The 17684-nt window shown below is 34.2% G+C and overlaps 7 protein-coding genes across 8 annotated transcripts; 5 read left to right on the plus strand and 2 right to left on the minus strand.

Annotated features, from left to right (window-relative positions):
* The first annotated feature begins 149 nt into the window (after nucleotides 1–149).
* LOC149661694 (RWD domain-containing protein 1) lies at nucleotides 150–1564 on the plus strand. Its single transcript, XM_089843265.1, has 6 exons — nucleotides 150–332; nucleotides 448–531; nucleotides 612–739; nucleotides 807–950; nucleotides 1109–1301; nucleotides 1369–1564. Exons 1-6 carry the CDS (start codon nucleotides 260–262, stop codon nucleotides 1455–1457), a joined length of 711 nt encoding a protein of 236 aa, XP_089699391.1. The 5' UTR covers nucleotides 150–259; the 3' UTR covers nucleotides 1458–1564.
* On the minus strand, nucleotides 1445–2837 carry Bet3 (blocked early in transport 3). The gene is made up of 5 exons (XM_089843270.1): nucleotides 2680–2837; nucleotides 2438–2535; nucleotides 2123–2219; nucleotides 1871–2053; nucleotides 1445–1802 (listed from the first exon to the last, which is right to left on the minus strand). The coding sequence occupies exons 1-5, from the start codon at nucleotides 2716–2718 to the stop codon at nucleotides 1683–1685; spliced, it is 537 nt and encodes a 178-aa protein (XP_089699396.1). The 5' UTR covers nucleotides 2719–2837; the 3' UTR covers nucleotides 1445–1682.
* A 504-nt stretch (nucleotides 2838–3341) lies between these two features.
* Nucleotides 3342–4945, plus strand: LOC149661696 (glucose-induced degradation protein 4 homolog). 2 transcript variants are annotated; one of them, XM_089843268.1, is made up of 5 exons: nucleotides 3342–3579; nucleotides 3846–4013; nucleotides 4090–4191; nucleotides 4265–4413; nucleotides 4477–4945. In XM_089843268.1, exons 1-5 carry the CDS (start codon nucleotides 3433–3435, stop codon nucleotides 4538–4540), a joined length of 630 nt encoding a protein of 209 aa, XP_089699394.1. In that variant the 5' UTR covers nucleotides 3342–3432; the 3' UTR covers nucleotides 4541–4945. The 2 variants fall into 2 exon arrangements, with proteins under 2 accessions (XP_089699394.1, XP_089699395.1); XM_089843269.1 differs by having other exon boundaries at nucleotides 3347–3579; nucleotides 4265–4395.
* A 490-nt stretch (nucleotides 4946–5435) lies between these two features.
* On the plus strand, nucleotides 5436–9497 carry LOC149661697 (Golgi to ER traffic protein 4 homolog). The gene is made up of 8 exons (XM_089843276.1): nucleotides 5436–5620; nucleotides 5876–5954; nucleotides 6039–6120; nucleotides 6194–6497; nucleotides 6968–7108; nucleotides 7184–7259; nucleotides 7820–7892; nucleotides 7986–9497. The coding sequence occupies exons 1-8, from the start codon at nucleotides 5451–5453 to the stop codon at nucleotides 8108–8110; spliced, it is 1050 nt and encodes a 349-aa protein (XP_089699402.1). The 5' UTR covers nucleotides 5436–5450; the 3' UTR covers nucleotides 8111–9497.
* Nucleotides 9498–9894: 397 nt separating this feature from the next.
* Nucleotides 9895–13379, plus strand: nompB (intraflagellar transport protein 88-like protein nompB). Its single transcript, XM_089843272.1, has 13 exons — nucleotides 9895–10260; nucleotides 10322–10394; nucleotides 10460–10550; nucleotides 10615–10937; nucleotides 10994–11299; nucleotides 11354–11627; nucleotides 11692–11987; nucleotides 12053–12203; nucleotides 12273–12388; nucleotides 12451–12569; nucleotides 12643–12828; nucleotides 12886–13038; nucleotides 13106–13379. The coding sequence occupies exons 1-13, from the start codon at nucleotides 10164–10166 to the stop codon at nucleotides 13225–13227; spliced, it is 2307 nt and encodes a 768-aa protein (XP_089699398.1). The 5' UTR covers nucleotides 9895–10163; the 3' UTR covers nucleotides 13228–13379.
* A 9-nt stretch (nucleotides 13380–13388) lies between these two features.
* Nucleotides 13389–16728, plus strand: LOC149661699 (polycomb protein eed-A-like). The gene is made up of 10 exons (XM_089843275.1): nucleotides 13389–13575; nucleotides 13723–13986; nucleotides 14053–14121; nucleotides 14197–14322; nucleotides 14880–14961; nucleotides 15027–15118; nucleotides 15197–15475; nucleotides 16053–16271; nucleotides 16338–16411; nucleotides 16474–16728. Exons 1-10 carry the CDS (start codon nucleotides 13477–13479, stop codon nucleotides 16601–16603), a joined length of 1434 nt encoding a protein of 477 aa, XP_089699401.1. The 5' UTR covers nucleotides 13389–13476; the 3' UTR covers nucleotides 16604–16728.
* Nucleotides 16430–17664, minus strand: LOC149661700 (NADH dehydrogenase [ubiquinone] 1 alpha subcomplex assembly factor 4). Its single transcript, XM_089843280.1, has 3 exons — nucleotides 17417–17664; nucleotides 17277–17362; nucleotides 16430–17137 (listed from the first exon to the last, which is right to left on the minus strand). Exons 1-3 carry the CDS (start codon nucleotides 17571–17573, stop codon nucleotides 16790–16792), a joined length of 591 nt encoding a protein of 196 aa, XP_089699406.1. The 5' UTR covers nucleotides 17574–17664; the 3' UTR covers nucleotides 16430–16789.
* Between the last annotated feature and the right edge of the window lie 20 nt (nucleotides 17665–17684).

Genomic DNA, 17684 nt, shown 5'->3' on the forward strand with positions numbered 1-17684 from the left:
CCAGTTTATTAATTGCAAATCTATAAGAGAACAAAGCCTGGGACCAGTCCGGAGACCAGTTTTTTATTTCGGACCCTAGGGGGGTCACTGGTCCCTAGGACTAGTTTAAAAATTAGGCTTATTTCCCAGCCTGGTGCATCGTGGCTCGTGCGTTCTGGAAGCAGACGACGGAAAATTATAGACATTAAAAATTGCATTAACAGGCTTTTATTTTAAACAGTTTTTGCAATAATAATTATTATACAAATTAATTTACAAAATGACAGACTATAAAGAAGAACAGATCAGCGAAATTGAAGCGTTGGAAGCTATATTTCCATCAGAAATTGAAGGTGAATATTACTATATTAGCACGTTTAAATTTTGATAGCCAAGGCTTAGCTCTCATATCCGGAATTTCTCATTAACAAAATGAAAATGACACATGGAAATAAATGAATGATCTAGTTTTAGAAACAGAACCCTTTCATGTATTTACGGTCTCCTTACAATCTGATGAAGTCCATGAGGAAATTGAAGAATGTGATTCTAGTATGTACATCCATTTCTTCCTCTATTCTATGGGAATCCAATTCTTTATGATCAAATCTGATTGGTTAACGCGATTCTAGTGGCTACTGTACTCAAATTCACCTACACAGAAAGATACCCTGATGAATTGCCAATTATTGAAATAGAATCATCAGAAAATTTAGAAGAAGAAGATGAAGAAAAACTTTTAGAACTCTTACAAGAAGAAGTGAGTGCTTAATCTTATTTATAATTAATCAAAATTATAAACTAACCTTTTGTTTAATTAATTTCAGGGATCAATTAACTTAGGAACTGTCATGGTTTTCACTTTAGTATCCTTTGCCATTGATTGGTTAAAACAACATGCGGAGAACACAAAGAAACGGAAGGTTATGGAGGAAGAAAACCGCAAAATAAAGGAAGAGGAAGAAGAGATGGTAACATTATTTAATGATTATTATAGACTAATGGCACCCCATGTTATTTCCCCATAGACCTTAGTACAGTCAAAGCCAGAGGGCTGCCATTACCCTATTGCCAGCCATTTTTAATTTGACAAAAAAAAAAAAAAAAAGAAAAACTAATATAATTTCAGAAAAAATTTGACGGTGTTAAAGTTACTATTGAAAGCTTTTTAGCATGGAAAGCTAATTTTGACGCGGAATTAGCGGAAATGAAAAAACTCCAAGCCAAACTTGAAAAAGGAACGGAAAAGAAATTGACAGGAAGGGAACAGTTTGAGAATGATAAGACTCTTAACGAATCTGATCTACAATTCTTACAAGAAGGTTTGTAATTAAATCTAATTATTTTAAGCTTATACTTTACTATAATTATGACTTTTATTTGTTTTAGGTGAAGAAGAAGTTAAAGTTGACGAGTCTTTGTTTCAAGAATTAGAAGGATTAGATATAGACGTGGAAGAAATTGGTGAAGATGACTGAATATTTAATTTATTGGCAATATAAAGCTGATGGTAAATTTATATATGTACATTGTTTGTATATCAATCACGATACAAAGAGTAATTAATAAATTGTTCTTAAGTCTGTTTGTTTGTTTTTTTCTTTCTTTTTTTGTTTTTTTGCAAAAGAAACAAGCTTAATGATGCTTAGGGGGGATTATAGAATAATTTTATGGAATGTTATGCCAATTTTAATTTTAATTTATTAATCTTCACCAGCTGGTACAGCATCTTCTAGTTTCCTTACAAATTTAACTTTTATTTCAGTCACACTATCTCCGCGTAATTGATCTTGCATAAACCAAACTATAACTTCCATTTGCACCTATATCAATCAACTTCATTAGTTAATTTTAACTAATTATCAGTTAAAATTTAATTTAACTTGTATACCATTTCCAAAGCCCCTCTGATAACACCAGCCAATATATTTGAGTATTTTAAATTAGTGTGACCTTCTGGTAATTCAACAAATTCCGCTAAAGGATTTGTTTCCAAAATTAATGAAAACTCGTCACTAGCTGGGCTCCAATTTGTGACGGTTGGATTCACTCCTAAATAGAGTTTAAAGGCCATCTAATGATGGGAATAATATGAGGTTATATAAAACATTTTTTAATTTAATTTAGTGACATATATTTGTACTTGGACTTTATCAGCAGTGTCCCTAAAGTCCAAACATTTCCCTGAATTTGTTCTGGCTAAAAAATCTTCAATCAGACGCAAGCCCATGTTATAACCCCTATAATTAATAATTACAAATCATTTTATAATTTTTTTTTAAATAGAGGTATCTCAGAAGCCTTATTGTGACGTCACCCATGCTATTTGCCCATAAAACTAAAGCGGTACCAAACATGGCCGCCAACTGCTAAAGCTAAGCCTGTGACGTTTCACCTAGGCACTGACGTCACAACTGAGATAGCTCTATAAAATAGGCCTAATTATAGATTTATTTACATTCTATCAAGCTGCTTATTGACATCATCGTCATTCTCGTAATCTTTCAGGATTTGAGCAACAAGAGCACCGTAGGTTAACGTAAATAATTCAGAATTCTATAATTAATTACGCAAATTAGTTGTGGTAATGGAAAGAGTCATTGTTAAGCCTAGTTCTAGAGATGGGAGGTTTTGGTTTTGATGAAAAACGGATTTAATAATAATAATAATACTAATAATAATAATAATAGCAACTCTTACAACTCGTTTAGAATCCGCTACTCTCGTTTGTCTTGACATTTTAATTGAGATTACACTAATTAGAATTAATAAATACGGAATTACAATGCTTTGATACTTCAGCAGCCACCTTAACCTTTGACCTCGTTTTGTTTACTACTCACGCCCATGAAACCATAAATATATAAAGTATAAATCCAAACTGCGAAAATCCGCAATGTTAAACGCGAGTAGTTCCATAGCCCACTTGATCACGCACGCTGGCTGCACGCGCTCTAGAAGCCCGTCCAAAATAAATCCTTCAATTTCTCTACTATGTGATGATTTTTATTTTTTATAAAAAAAACTATTATAGCTGAAGACTTTAAATTTTACAGGATAATATCAAACCTTTCAATACACGTCTCATTAAAAATTCAAGAGATTTGAACCAGTAGATGCACTAATATTGTCAAAAACGTTGAAAAAACTGGTCCCCTCCCATAGAGGCCCATGTTAAAACCAGACGGGTTTGAATTTTAGACCGAACCTATGTTATTCTCATTTTTAGGGTCGATTGAGGATTTGAGGGGGCTTCTATAGCGCGTGCAGCCAGCGTGATCAAGTGGGCTATGGTAGTTCTTAACTGTCGTTGTTTTTGTTGCTTATGTCTATGATACGGATGACGTCACTGACTTAAAAATTGGCCAATGACCGATTTAGACCATTCTCTTTCCTTTGTTTTTTGAAGTTTCCCGACTCCGGAACTGTTTTTATATTTATTTATCTTAAAAAATGCCCGTAAGAGCCGAAATAATCCCTCCACCACCTGCAAATTCAAAACAACCCGGAGTTACGCAGTCCCTTCTTTATAATGGATCAAGATTTCAGGGTCACCAAAAAAGTAAAGGCAATTGCTATGATGTTGAAGTCGTTTTACAAGTAAGCCTTGGCTATTCCGTTATAGACTTGTAGTTGTAGCGAGTACTTAAAGGGAAAGATTATTCATTTTAATTTTTAATTCCTAATTAATTTAATTGTAATAAAGCACGTAGGTAAGGCCAATTCTTACTTGTGTGGTTACCTAAAAATTAAAGGTCTAACGCAAGTAAGCCTTGGCTATTCCGTTATGTTGTAGAGACTAGTACCTTGAGGGAAAGATTTTAATGTTAATTTTTAATTAAATCCACCTTTTTTTTTGTAATTAGCACGTAGATGAGGCCAATTCTTACTTGTGTGGTTACCTAAAAATCAAAGGTCTAACGGAAGAATATCCAACATTAACAACCTTCTTTGATGGTGAAATTATAAGTAAAAAATACCCATTTTTAACGCGGAAATGGGATGCGGATGAAGAAGTTGATAGGAAACACTGGGTATATAAGTTACATAGCGTGTTTATTGTTTAATTGAGTTGTTAATTAAAATTTAACCTATTTTAATTCTATCCAGGGCAAATTTCTCTCATTTTATCAATATGCCAAAACCTTTAATACTGATACTTTTAATTATGATGAACTGAATAATACTGATTATGTGTTTATGAGGTGGAAAGTAAGTACATTAAATGATGTTATTTACTATTTAGACCATGTGACTTATTTGATAATAATAATAATGATTCTAGGAACATTTTTTGGTCCCCGATCATACAATAAAAGATATAAATGGTGCCTCCTTTGCCGGATTCTACTATATTTGCTTCCAAAAATCTACAGCTACAATAGAAGGATATTATTATCATCGAAGTTCTGAATGGTACGAAATTTTCAAACGGTATGAGAGTTGTTTTCTCTAGTAATAATAATCTAATTTCTTTTTAATTCTCATCATTTTCAGGTTTCAATCTTTAACCCTGACTCACGTTCGTGAACATAGCTTACAGATTTATGAATTTCGTTAATGATAAAGAAAGCCTGGTTTTAATTGCATAATTGAAGAAGAGAAATTAAAATTAAAAGAAAAATTTATTAATTAAGATAAATCTGTGAAAAGAAGTTCTTACATAATTATATTTGTGTAAGGGATTGTAAAGTAGGCATCTTTTGGGCCAAAAAAAAAAAACCGGTTTTTTCAGATTTTATAAATTTGATTCAACTATGACAAAATAATGGAAAAAAACAAATTAATTAAATTAACTAGTTTTAATTTTTAAATTTAATTTTTTTTGCATTCGTTTTTAAATTTTAACGAAATATTTTTCAGTGTTGAAAGTTTTATTTTCTTTTTCTCCAGGAGCTTCTTTTTAAAAAAACTTGTCAGACATTTTGAATATATTTTTAAAAATTAAAGACGGTTCAGACAAAAATCTCGTGTTTTTTTTCTTCATTTACTAAGTCTTAATTAATTAAGTTTATTCCTTACGTGGGAAACATATTCTCCACTGTTGTTTATGTAAATTTACATTGCGTCATCATGAGGTGCTGAAATTGCGGTATAATACGTAGTGTCAAGTGATACGGGGTTTTGCGGCAATTTTCTATCTAATAACGTGTATGTCCTGTCAGTAGGTGTAAGCTTAGGAGTAATGTTTATCCCTAGTGTCAAGTGATACAGGGTTTTGCGGCAATCTTCTATCCAATAACGTATTTGTCCTGTCAGCAGGTGTAACCTTAGGAGTAATATTTATCCCCAGTGTCAAGTGATACAGGGTTTTGCGGCAATTTTATATCTAATAACGTGTATGTCCTGTCAGTAGGTGTAAGCTTAGGAGTAATATTAATCGCTAGTGTCAAGTGAGAAACGTTTTTTCGTGTAATTTCTACTCGATAACGCGTTTAGCCTATCACTACTGTGAAGCCCTAGCCCATGTTATGATCATATATCCGTCGTCATCATTCGAGTCGCGACTCGCGAGTATAATCATGGATTCCAAATCAGCGAGGGGTCAAGGATTAGAAAGAGTTTTGGGTAAATTAAAAACCAGCGTTGAAAATGGAAATTACTACGAAGCGCATCAGATGTATAGAACTTTATATTTCAGGTAAAATTAATGTTATTACTTATTTTTAAATTAGAGTTAATCGCGTTGTAGAAGTTAGAATCGGTTTAGTCCTAAGCCTTGGCTTCCCATAGTCTGCAATATTCCCCCCTTTCCACTATACTGACAACCAACATTGGTGAACATGTTGTAAATGTCAAACCCCCTTTGGACCAGGTGTCCGAAAATATAATTATAATAATTAATAAAGCGTACAATTTTAATTATGACATAATAAAGGTTAATTTCTTATGTTAGGTATTTTAGTCAAAAGAAATATAACGAAGTTCTAGAACTTTTATATGATGGTGCTGTTTTATTCATTAAACATAACCAAGTTAGTATATACTATTCCCAAGAGAATATTTGGTATAAAATGACCATCCATATCTAATTAGTTTAATTGCATTGCGACTTATAGATGGCCAGTGGTTCTGATTTAGCCAATTTATTAGTTGATGTTCTAGTGAAATCAGGTTCCCAAGTCACTGATGAATACATAGGTAAAATATTAAAGCCCCCGAACACCTCTTTTTATAAATTCCTCAACATTTTACCTGACAAAATTTATTACAGACAAGTTAGGTCGCCTTTATAGTATGATGGAAGTAGATTCTTTGGAAAGAAACTCGTTTTTGAATGCTGCCATAAGATGGTCAACGCGTGGAGAAAATGGAGAAAGTCTCCATCCCACTGGCCATCCTAGGCTTCATCAACTTGTGGCACTATCATTATGGAAAGAAAAAAGCTACGCACAATCTAGATATCATTTCCTACGAAGTGCTGATGGTACAAATTGCGCTTCTATGCTAATAGAGTACCACATAACAAAAGGCTATCCTAGTGAGGTTGATCTCTTTATCGCTCAGGCTGTTTTTCAGTGAGTTTCTTTTAACTCTCAAGGTAGTTCAGGGTTCATACAAACCTGGAAAACAGGGAAAACCTGGAAAAATCAGGGAAATAAATAGTTGACAAAAACCTCAGGGAAAACTCAGGGAAATTTCGAATTTTTAGCAAAATTCATGGAATGCGTCATTCAGGGGCTGAGTAATTAAGCAAAATGTTCATAAACATATACATCCCCTCCATAGGATTAACAAACTTTGGGGGCTCATAACTCTGGTTACATTAGAGATACGGGGATGTCCATTGATTATGTAATAGTCCTATTTGCCCCCCCCCCCTCCTTCGTTAACATTTGCTCCATAGGATACTCCATATAGGGGAAAAACCTGGAAAACTCATGAAGTATATGGGGAAAAACCTGGAAATCTCAGGGAAATTTGTTTTCCAAAAGCTGTATGAACCCTGTAGTTACATCAACAGGCAATTAATATTCTTTTAAATTAGATACCTGTGCCTTAAAAACAAGTCTACCGCCACAGTGGTGTTTTATTCTTATACAAAACAACATCCTGATGTTAATTGCGGTCCCCCTTTCCTTTTACCACTCTTAAATTTTCTCTATTTCCTCTTAACAGCTCTTGAACAGTTAAGTTTATCAAAAATAATGATTTGACTGACAGCTTTACAGAGTAATAACTGATGTTAACGTGTTTTAAACAGAGGTAAATTAGCAGTGTTTACGGTACTCTGCGAACAATATCAACCTTCCATAACTCGAGATCCAATGTATCATGAGGTGATTTGATTTAGTCATAAACAAAGCTCGATCCCAATCAGTGGTGTGCGAGTCCCGTTTTTTCGATTTCGAGCCGAGTCCGAGTATCGAAACTAATTTCTTATCGAGTATCGAGCCGAGTCTCAAAAATACTTTCGAGTATCGAGTATTTAGATAGGTCAAATTTTGTTTGTTCTTTCGAGTAATTATCGAGTCTCAAATATTGACTTGTCTAGTAGCAATTTTGTAAATTTCTTGAAAATAACGAAGATGTTCAATTATCTAATATCGAACTAGTTCAAAAAGATTGTTAGTGATCAATTAAACATTGAACGGGTGATTTTCAAAATAAATGATCATGAACTCATCGTCTGCTATAGTTGTAAGCCTCGGACTCGAGTATTTGTCCGAGTATTTAAGATGTTAAAAAGCTACTCGAATCTGTCTCGAGTATCTCAATGTGTTGTTATCGAGTATCGAGTCGAGTACTCGGCTCGATACTCGAACTTAACGAGTACTCGCACACCCCTGCACCCAATCCCGTATATATTGAAATAAATAACCCTTTATTTTCAATACAGTATTTAGATCGTATTGGTCAGTTATTTTTTGGCCTACCGCCACCTCCAAAACAACAACAAGGAGGTCTTTTCGGTAAATTAAGGCCTTAAAGTTTATTCCCTTAAAATGTTTTATAGAATTTAGTAAAAATTAAAAATGAACTCGAATGATTAATTGATTATATAGGAAATTTGATCCAGTCGCTAATTGGAAGCATAGATGATGATATAGGTGACGAAAATGATGAAATTCCTGGCCCTTCAACAAGGCCAAGCCTTCAACCTGTTGTTCAACATGAGGAGTTAGATTAAAAATAAAGCGAAGAAGGAAGGCTTTGAAAATAATTAAAAAACATTGTATAAAAGACAGTCTATAGATGAAATAAAATGAAATGAAATGAAAGGCGGTCTAGGGGAAAGGGGGGGGGGATAATATTCATAGATTGTGCGTATGAGTAGCTTTGATCTCATATGTTCATCTATAGTAATATTAATTAATAACTTTACTTTGTGTTTTTTGTGTTTATTTAATTAGTTGATTAATTATTAATATTGATAAGTTTTTGACAATATAATTCCAGATTCAGATTCCTTAAAAAGTTAAAATTAAAACAAGCTCAGATTCTTCTTTACTTAAAGGGAGGGTGAAGTAGAAAATCAAGTGATTTTTTATCGATTCTTCTACTAATTACAAGACCAGTCTGCACAGTGAAACATTCAGGAAATACCAATTCCGAATGATTTTAAAATTATTTCAAATTAGGTTCAGATTTTAAGGATAATTTTAAAGAAGGACCTCCGACCAATCGCGTAACGCCCTGCCTTTTTGTTAACAAAATTCTCGTGGCACGCATGCTCCGTGTTGAATGAAATTTAGCACGAGATTTTATAAAATTCGCGCGCGACGTGATAATCGTGGCGCGAGACACGGAGCGTGCCACGAGAATTTTGTTAACAGGAAGGCAGGGCGTTACGCGATTGGTCGGAGGTCCTTCTTTAAAATTATCCTTAAAATCTGAACGTAATTTGAAATAATTTTAAAATCATTCGGAGTTGGTATTTCCTGAATGTTTCACTATGCAGGTTGGTCTTATAATTAGTAGAAGAATCGATAAAAAATCACTTGATTTTCTACTTCACCCTCCCTTTAAAATAGTTAACGGTGCAAAAAGAAATAGCTAAAAATATAAACCAAATTTTTCTCCTTTCTTTTTTATAAATAATAATAACAGAATTTATGATAAGATATTTTTCTAGCTTTAATTCATGGATGGTTCTAAAAAACGTTATTTGAATCCAATATAAGCTACAAAATTAATTAATATTTTTGATGGAAACCCGACGATTAATTGTTTAATTTCTTTGCCTAGTAGGCCTACACTTATGCAATTAATTCATTCACTTATATAAAGTTTTTAGTTACAGACACATTTTTTCTTCCCATTTCAAAACAAAAAAACATTTAATACATTTTTAGCTGAAAAAAAAAAAAAAAAAAAACAATGTTTAGTATGAATTTTTATGTTTGAGAGCTTTATTATTATCTAATGTACATATATATACTCCGCTGAAAATTTAGGTTGCTACTAAAAAGAAAGATAAAACGTTAAAAAAAAAAATACATAAAACCAGCGATCTAAATTTATTGTTCTTCATATTTTGTAAAAATAGAAGCTCAATAAAAATTTCTACTCTATAATTAATTTTTCATTTATTTATTTATTTATTTTATAAGGTAGTGGCATACCTTATACTTTTTTCCTTAGGTTAATAGGGGGAACTGCCAATACTCCTAAGGTATCCATAGCAACGGTTTGTTTACATATTTTCAAATAGAAATGCGGAGGTGATAGCGGCGGTGGTTTTGAATTAATATCGTTTAAAATTACTTTTAATTTAAATAAAGTAGGCTTATCAGTAGTTATATAGTTTAAATATAATCATGAATCAAACAGTGCAACAAGATGACGATGATTTATATTCGGGTTATAATGATTATAACCCGTTGTTAGACGTTGAAGTTCGTTTTTTTATATTGAAATAAATTCCTATTTATTTTCCTGATGATTTAATTAAACCGAATTCTTTAGACACTACAAGAAGATGAAGCGTTTCGAGAAGCAGTCAGGACCAGTTATGAACGTAGACCACCAGTATGATTAAGCTTATAGGTTTTTTTCTTAACTTGTTTCTATAGTTAAGAGGTTTTGTTAACTAATTTTTCCAGGGGACAGCTAAGATTCCTGGTACATCCAGAATTGGGGCCGGCGTAAGATGTTGCGACTATATTTAAAATTATATTTTTCGTAATATGAAATGAGTTTGTCTCTAGTTTAATCGTGGTCAAACTGGGTTGGCTTCATCCATGGGTCGACCTACAACTAACGCGGTTTCCAAGAACCAGGATGCGAGACCCATGACAGCAGTTCGGGGTGCTGGATACACCTCAACTGGAAACAGAGGTAAAGTATTGATAATTAAGTTTTTTGATTTAAGTTGAACCATGCACTTGAATTGTATTAGGAAACAATGTCTTTGATCCAATGAACCAGGCCAGACATACTGTTTCCCCGTTACAAAAGAAAGAAGAAGCCGGGTAATTAAAATTAATGTGTTTCAATTAATTAAAAACTAATTTGCAAGGAAATTTATTTGGAACAGCCCTGAAGATCGTTTGAAGGAATTGGAAAAGAAGGTGACGCAACTGGTTGAAGAAAGCTGTTTCGCTGCGGACAAAAGAGAATTTAAACTTGTAGGTGTTCTATTAGATTTGCGTAATTACTTTTGTTTAATTGTAAATCTATTAATAATTCAAGGCTTTGGAAAAAGCCAAGGAAGCCGCGTCCAAAGACCGAGCTTTGACCCGACAACGGGACCAATTGGCCCTGGAAACACCCGTCAACATGGACTTGACATACTGCGTCCTCTTCAATCTCGCCATGCAGTACGAAAACAACGAGATGTACGCCGAAGCTTTGAATACTCTGTCCTTAATCGTTAAGAATAGAACATTCACAAACGCTGGTCGGTTGAGAATCAATATGGGGAATGTATGTTTCAAGCAAGGCAACTATCCAAAAGCCATCAAGTTTTATCGAATGGCTTTGGACCAAGTGCCGCAAACCCACAAGGAAATGAGGTATGTTCGCGCCTATATCGTTTATCATTCATTTCTAACGTATCATCTTGGGTTAGAATCAAAATTATGAAGAATATAGGTCTGGTCTTTGTAAAAATGTCTCAATACACTGACGCTATCACGTCCTTCGAGTATATTATGACGGAAAAACCCGATTTTCGCACGGCTTTGCATTTAATTCTCTGCCATTTGGCTATGGGAGATAAGGAGAGGATTAAAAGTAGTTTCGTGAAGTTGATCAACGTTCCCATCGAACATTGCGACGAGGAGGAGAAATATAGCACCACTTCCGAAGACCCTCATTCCAATTTGATCCTCGAAGCTATCAAGAACGATTCTCTTCATAGAATCGAGCGACAAAGGTAAGTTTACTCGGGGATACACCGGTTATCACTTGGCTAAGTGACCTACCACAGGAAACAGGAAGCCGAGTGGTGTATTCTGACTGCCTCAAAACTGATAGCGCCAGTTGTATCACAGTCCTTCGCCCAAGGGTACGAGTGGTGCGTGGAGCAATTAAAAGCTTCATCGTACAATGACCTAGCTAATGATCTGGAGATAAGTAAAGCCGTGACGTATTTGAGAAAACGAGAATTCAACCAGGCGATTGAGACACTGAAAATGTTTGAGAAAAAGGAGACCAAAGTCGCCAGTACCGCCGCTACTAATTTATCTTTTCTGTATTTTATGGTAATTAAGCAGAAATGTCACCATTCTCCCAAGCTACAAAATTCATTGTTATATTCTTTAAAAGCAAAAAGAATTAGAACAAGCAAACGAATACGCTGACAGGGCAGTCCTAGCCGATCGATATAACGCGGGAGCGCTGGTCAATAAGGGAAACTGTTGTTTCGCCATGAATGAATTAGAACGCGCTTTAGAATTCTACCGCGAAGCTCTTTCAAATGATTCCAGTTGCGTGGAAGCTTTGTATAACTTGGGATTGGCTTATAAACAATTGGGCTTGTTCGAGGAAGCCTTGGATACTTTTTACAAGATCCACGCGATTGTTAGAAACCATCCACATGTGGTTTACAATGTTGCTAGCATGTAAGACAATAAGAAGTACCGTTCATCTTGCTTTGAAACTATAAAAATCCAAATGATTATCTCAGATACGAAAGCTTGGGTACCTTTGACCAGTCCATGGAATGGTACCAGCAAATGGCGACTTTAATTCCAACAGATCCTCACCTTCTATCAAAAATAGGCGAAATTTGCGATAATGAAGGAGACAAGCAACAAGCCTTTCAATATCATTCTGATGTAAAATAATTAACTAAAAATCTTCAATTCGCAATTTTCATATAATACAATATTAATTCTTTACTTTAGTCCTATCGCTATTTTCCTTCGAATATTGAAATTATAGAATGGCTCGGAGCTTATTACATTGATTCTCAAGTTTTTGAGAAAGCTACAAAGTTTTTTGAGAAAGCCGCTATCATTCAGTAAGTTGACAACGCGCCCAACGTGTCTTTCGCCCATTCTCTTCTATAATGTTTTGTTATAGACCAAATCAGGTAAAATGGCAACTAATGGTCGCCAGTTGTCATAGACGTAGTGGAAACTATCAAACAGCTCTGCAGACTTATAAAAATATACATAGAAAATTTCCAGAAAACATAGAATGTAAGAACTTGAAGTACAAAAGGATTAAATTGGACTTTTAGTTCTATTTTAATGTCTTAATTATTCTTTAAAGGTCTCAAATTTTTGGTTCGATTATGTATGGATTTGGGTTTGAGAGAAGCCAGCGATTATGCTGCTAAGTTGAAAAAGGCGGAAAAAGCCAAGGAACTGAAAGAACAAAGAATTTCAAGCAGCGGTAGTCGACCAGGAAGTAGGAGAAGCAGTAGTCGTAATTCTAGAGAGAGTTCTGCCAGTTCATGTAAGTTTTTATCCTTTATTTTGGTGTTAAAGTGAAATTAATCGGTATTTCTTATAGATCATAGTGCACGGACAGGCGGTAGAAGTACCAGCCCGAAAGGTCGTCAAACTCCGTTGGCCCAAACATCTCAAGGTCATTTTAGCAACGCGGCATCGAGGGGAGCAATTTTTGAAAGTGATGAGCCTTATAGGCCATCCAAAAAGGAGATAGGTAAGTTCTTGCATCGATTTTAACCCCAACAAATAAATAATAATAATCTTTTTTTTATGGGTTTAAGACGCTTCGTACGAAGATCCAATCGGGCCCCAACAAGAAAGGCCTAAGACAGCCGCGAGAAGACATGACCAAGATGACGGGTTTGAAAACGAGGAAATTGGAGATGATCTACTACCAGATTAGTCACAAAATAATCTAATAGTGTCCACTAATATAATAGTATTAGATTGTCTGTTAAAGATCACAATAAAATATTGAAATCGAGCATAAAAGACACGCCCTCGAGCAGTTTTTAAATATTGCGCGCATTTTGAGCCCCTGGCGGTCGTACATTTTATTTCCGTCGTCTGCTTCTTTGTTGTTGAGGTTTTTTAATTAATCCATTCTATTGTTTGGGCTTCTCACGTTGGTGTTTAATTTATTTAATTTTAAATGAAATCTTCTTTTAATTCGAGTTCTTTGCGGAAAGGTAAACAAGTTACCCAGAGTTCGGATAACTCGCTTTCTACAAAAACAGAAGATTCCAGCGAGGTAAGAATTTTCATTTATTTTTGTCTGTGCAAGAAGCCAAGGCCTACGTTGAAGTTTTGGCGGGATAGATCATTTACATATGAACAATTATAGACATAATCTTGGATTTATTTAATTCATTAAAACTGTTTTAATAATGAACTTAAGGACGAGACATCTAGCTTAGAAAGCGCGTCAACAGCAGACAATACCTCTAGAAGTGATACCCCCACTAGTGGTAGGGGACGTAGGAAAGGAAGAGGGGCTAACAGTGGAGCTGCTGGTGGACGTTGGCATTACAAACACAATAAGTTAGCCTTTAGATGCGTAAGTCACGTTAAAGAAGAGCATGGTCAACCCATATTTGGAGTCCAATTCAATTGGCATCTTCATGGAAGCCATGATGTCTTTGCATCTGTTGGAAGCAATAGGGTATGTCCTTATTCCTCCTTTTAATTTTAATTAGGCTTAAACTAAATTCAGGCACACTCTATTAAGATTACCATATATGAATGTGTACAAGATAAAAAGGGTCTCAAACTTCTACAAGCTTATTCTGATCCTGATGTATCCTTTTATTTATTAAATTAAATTAAATTAACAAGTTGCCCAAATTAGTTACTTTCCTTAAGTCTTAAGTAGTCTGATGAAAACTTTTATACATGTGCTTGGTCATTTGATGATGTTACTGGGGAACCCTTACTGGCGGCAGCTGGGTCTAGAGGCGTTATTCGTATAATAAGTCCAGTTAGTTTACAATGTATTAAGGTAATTCAAACAATTAAAGGGAGGGTGAAGTAGAAAATCAAGTGATTTTTTATCGATTCTTCTACTAATTATAAGACCAGCCTGCATAGTCAAACATTCAGGAAATACCAATCCCGAATGATTTTAAAATTCAAATTAGGTTCAGATTTTAAGGATAATTTTAAAGAAGGTCCTCCGACCAATCGCGTAACGCCCTGCCTTTTTATTAACAAAATTCTCGTGGCATGTTACGTGTTGAATGAAATTTATCACGAGATTTGATAAAATTCGCGCGCGACGTGACAATCGTGGCGCGAGACATTGGAGCGTGCCATGAGAAATTTGTTAATAAAAAGGCAAGGCATTACGCGATTGGTCGGAGGACCTTGTTTAAAATGATCCTTAAAATCTGAACCTAATTTGAATTTTAAAATCATTCGGAAGTATTTCCTGAATGTTTCACTATGCAGACTGGTCTTATAATTGGTAGAACAATCGATAAAAAATCACTTGATTTTCTACTTCACCCTCCCTTTAAGCGTGTTAAACTTAAGAAGTAATTGTAAATATGATTGTAGCACTTTATTGGCCATGGAAATGCAGTAAATGAACTCAAATTTCATCCTTTAGATAGTAATCTATTGCTTTCAGTCAGCAAAGGTTTAATAACATTATTTGGTCTATTGTTATTTTATTTTTCATCTATTAATCTGATCATCTTATAGATCATGCTCTCAGATTATGGAATGTTAAGACTGACCATTGTATAGCAATCTTAGGAGGTGTTGATGGGCATAGAGATGAAGTTCTCAGTGCAGTTAGTCTTATTTATAAAGTTATTTCACTTCAAAAGTTAAAAAACAATTTTTATGATAAATTTAAATTATATCAAAAGGATTTTGATCTCTTGGGTGAAAATATCATTTCCTGCGGAATGGATCATTCCTTAAAAATCTGGAATTTGGATACCGATGAAATTAGAGATTCTATCCAGAAATCTTATTCTCACGGAGCTCCAACTTATACCTCTAATAATTCTAGAGTTAGAAATGGAGCTGCGGGCTCTCTATCTTTCGCTACATCTAAACAGCATTATCCGAGTCTAACAACGAGAGACATTCACAGAAATTACGTTGATTGCGTTAGATGGATGGGAAATTTAGTTCTTTCCAAAGTAAATTTATATTTCTTTGATATAGATAAAAATTAGCATATTTAACAGGGGTGTGCGAGTACTCGTTAAGTTCGAGTACTCGACTCGATACTCGATAACAACACATTGAGATACTCGAGAAAGATTCGAGTAGCTTTTTAACATCTTAAATACTCGGACAAATACTCGAGTCCGAGGCTTACAACTATAGCAGACGATTAGCTCATGAGCATTTATTTTGAAAATCACCTGTTCAATGTTTAATTGATCACTAACAATCTTTTTGAACTAGTTCGATATTAGATAATTGAAAATCTTCGTTATTTTCAAGAAATTTACAAAATTGCTACTCGACAAGTCAATATTTGAGACTCGATAATTACTCGAAAGAACCAAAATTTGACCTATCTAAATACTCGATACTCGAAAGTATTTTTGAGACTCGGCTCGATACTCGATAAGAAATTAGTTTCGATACTCGGACTCGGCTCGAAACCGAAAAAACGGGACTCGCACACCACTGCTAACTATTTAATTTATGCATATAGATAAAAATTAAAAATTAGCATATTTAATTTATGCATAATCCTTAATTTAGTCCTGTGAAAATTGCATTGTTTGTTGGAAACCAGGACCCTTAGAAACTGTAGAAGAATCGGTTAAAAGGAGTAAAGACCAAGCAGAAGATGGTTCACCAAATCAAAGACCACCTAAAATCATTCCACCAACTGATAATAGCGTTACCATCCTTCATAGATTTGAATATAAAGAGTGTGAAATATGGTTTATGAGATTTTCAATTGATTACGAGCAAAAAGTATCAAATTAATTGTTATTTAATTACTTTAAAATTAAATTTAATATCAATGTTTCGTTTTTTAAGATCTTGGCATTGGGAAATCAAGTTGGAAGAACGTATATTTGGGATTTAGATGTAGATGATCCAACAACATCGAGGTAATTAATTTATACAGATTTTCTTTAACAATAATCTTTATTTTATTATTTTTTAATTCTAGGTGTACAACATTAACTCATCCTAAATGCAACAGCGCAATACGTCAGACCAGTCTTAATAAAGATGGTACGATACTTTTATGCGTTTGTGATGATGCATCGATCTGGAGATGGGACAGAATTGCTCGTTAACTCTTTTTCTTTTTTTTTTTTAAATCCTAATTTTAATTGTTTCTAAAGAACCTTTGTCATGTCATGTCATGTCATGTCATGTTTAGACTGTTTTTTTTTTTGAATAAACTTATTTATATATTCAATTTGAGAGTTGACTTATTAATATTCTTCATTTAATAACTTAAGTTATAACCTAATTTTTAATTAAGAAGACAGTTTTTTAACATCCGATTCGTTAACATTTAATAATTTATATTTCTGATTCGGTTTCGAATTTTTAGATAAATCTTCCATTGTTAATAATCTATAATGTGCTAAGATATCCTGCGTAGTTTTAAGATCAATTTTATAATCAGTGGATATTTTAGACGCGTTCCATTCATTAGGGTCTCTTTGGTGATTCATTAAGGCTTTTAAAGTGTCACTTAACGTGATTTTGCCTTTGTTAGCCATTTCAGGTTCTACAAAACCCATTGCTGGTAACACAACTGGTTTTGTAATTTGAGGTAAGGTTTTGGAGGATTTTGATTGAGTTTCACTTTCACTCGGGATCTATAACAGAATGTAATTGTTATTATGGGAATATAGAGTAGTGGCACTACATGTTAATTTCTCATAGAACATAACGTAGCCAAAGGCAGGGAGGTGCCATTACTCTATACTGATAACCATTTGTCATTTGATAGCTTACAGCAGTTTTATCAGCAACTTTGACGATTTTCAATCGATTTAATAATTCCTCGGGTTTATTTTGTTGCTCTTGCATAAATTTGTCATCTAAAATCGGGATAAAATTGCTTGATACTGACTTTAAAGGTAACCCTAACTTACCCTTGGCAGCTTCCTCCATATATTTTAATGTGGATGGATGTTTAGGAGCTGCAGCAGCTTTATTCTTTGAAATAACGCTCTGCGCTCTATTTTCTACATTAAAATTCTTTACAGGTCTAGAAACCGCATTAAATAAAGATGAAAATGTTTTTCCCATGACGCTAAAGTGTTTTCAAATTTCAATTAGTTTCACCGGTTGATTGGAGCGAATGTTTGGTTGCCTAGCAACAGAGAGCAGCACATTCGTGATTCGTCACGTGTCTCAGGA

The sequence above is a fragment of the Phalangium opilio genome, unplaced genomic scaffold (genome assembly GCF_054372755.1).
Source record: "Phalangium opilio isolate 3A_F unplaced genomic scaffold, DU_Popi_V2 ptg000070l_1, whole genome shotgun sequence".
Lineage (NCBI taxonomy): Eukaryota > Metazoa > Arthropoda > Arachnida > Opiliones > Phalangiidae > Phalangium > Phalangium opilio.

Bases quoted from the DNA above. Each gene is read 5' to 3' on its own strand.
- LOC149661694 (XM_089843265.1), top strand. From the start codon at position 260: ATGACAGACTATAAAGAAGAACAGATCAGCGAAATTGAAGCGTTGGAA. The intron at 532-611 runs GTATGTACATCC...ACGCGATTCTAG, and splicing joins AATTGAAGAATGTGATTCTA to TGGCTACTGTACTCAAATTC. The intron at 740-806 runs GTGAGTGCTTAA...AATTAATTTCAG, and splicing joins TAGAACTCTTACAAGAAGAA to GGATCAATTAACTTAGGAAC.
- Bet3 (XM_089843270.1), bottom strand. From the start codon at position 2,718: ATGTCAAGACAAACGAGAGTAGCGGATTCTAAACGAGTT. The intron at 2,220-2,437 runs GTAAATAAATCT...TATTAATTATAG, and splicing joins AATAAGCAGCTTGATAGAAT to GGGTTATAACATGGGCTTGC. The intron at 1,803-1,870 runs GTATACAAGTTA...TGATTGATATAG, and splicing joins TCAGAGGGGCTTTGGAAATG to GTGCAAATGGAAGTTATAGT.
- LOC149661696 (XM_089843268.1), top strand. From the start codon at position 3,433: ATGCCCGTAAGAGCCGAAATAATCCCTCCACCACCTGCAAATTCAAAA. The intron at 3,580-3,845 runs GTAAGCCTTGGC...TTTTGTAATTAG, and splicing joins ATGTTGAAGTCGTTTTACAA to CACGTAGATGAGGCCAATTC. The intron at 4,192-4,264 runs GTAAGTACATTA...TAATGATTCTAG, and splicing joins ATGTGTTTATGAGGTGGAAA to GAACATTTTTTGGTCCCCGA.
- LOC149661697 (XM_089843276.1), top strand. From the start codon at position 5,451: ATGATCATATATCCGTCGTCATCATTCGAGTCGCGACTCGCGAGTATA. The intron at 6,121-6,193 runs GTAAAATATTAA...AATTTATTACAG, and splicing joins AGTCACTGATGAATACATAG to ACAAGTTAGGTCGCCTTTAT. The intron at 7,109-7,183 runs GTTAAGTTTATC...TGTTTTAAACAG, and splicing joins CTCTTAACAGCTCTTGAACA to AGGTAAATTAGCAGTGTTTA.
- nompB (XM_089843272.1), top strand. From the start codon at position 10,164: ATGGGTCGACCTACAACTAACGCGGTTTCCAAGAACCAGGATGCGAGA. The intron at 12,829-12,885 runs GTAAGTTTTTAT...TATTTCTTATAG, and splicing joins AGAGAGTTCTGCCAGTTCAT to ATCATAGTGCACGGACAGGC. The intron at 13,039-13,105 runs GTAAGTTCTTGC...TATGGGTTTAAG, and splicing joins GCCATCCAAAAAGGAGATAG to ACGCTTCGTACGAAGATCCA.
- LOC149661699 (XM_089843275.1), top strand. From the start codon at position 13,477: ATGAAATCTTCTTTTAATTCGAGTTCTTTGCGGAAAGGTAAACAAGTT. The intron at 13,987-14,052 runs GTATGTCCTTAT...CACTCTATTAAG, and splicing joins CATCTGTTGGAAGCAATAGG to ATTACCATATATGAATGTGT. The intron at 16,272-16,337 runs GTATCAAATTAA...TCGTTTTTTAAG, and splicing joins CAATTGATTACGAGCAAAAA to ATCTTGGCATTGGGAAATCA.
- LOC149661700 (XM_089843280.1), bottom strand. From the start codon at position 17,573: ATGGGAAAAACATTTTCATCTTTATTTAATGCGGTTTCTAGACCTGTA. The intron at 17,363-17,416 runs GTAAGTTAGGGT...TCCCGATTTTAG, and splicing joins TATGGAGGAAGCTGCCAAGG to ATGACAAATTTATGCAAGAG. The intron at 17,138-17,276 runs GTAAGCTATCAA...ATTCTGTTATAG, and splicing joins AAGTTGCTGATAAAACTGCT to ATCCCGAGTGAAAGTGAAAC.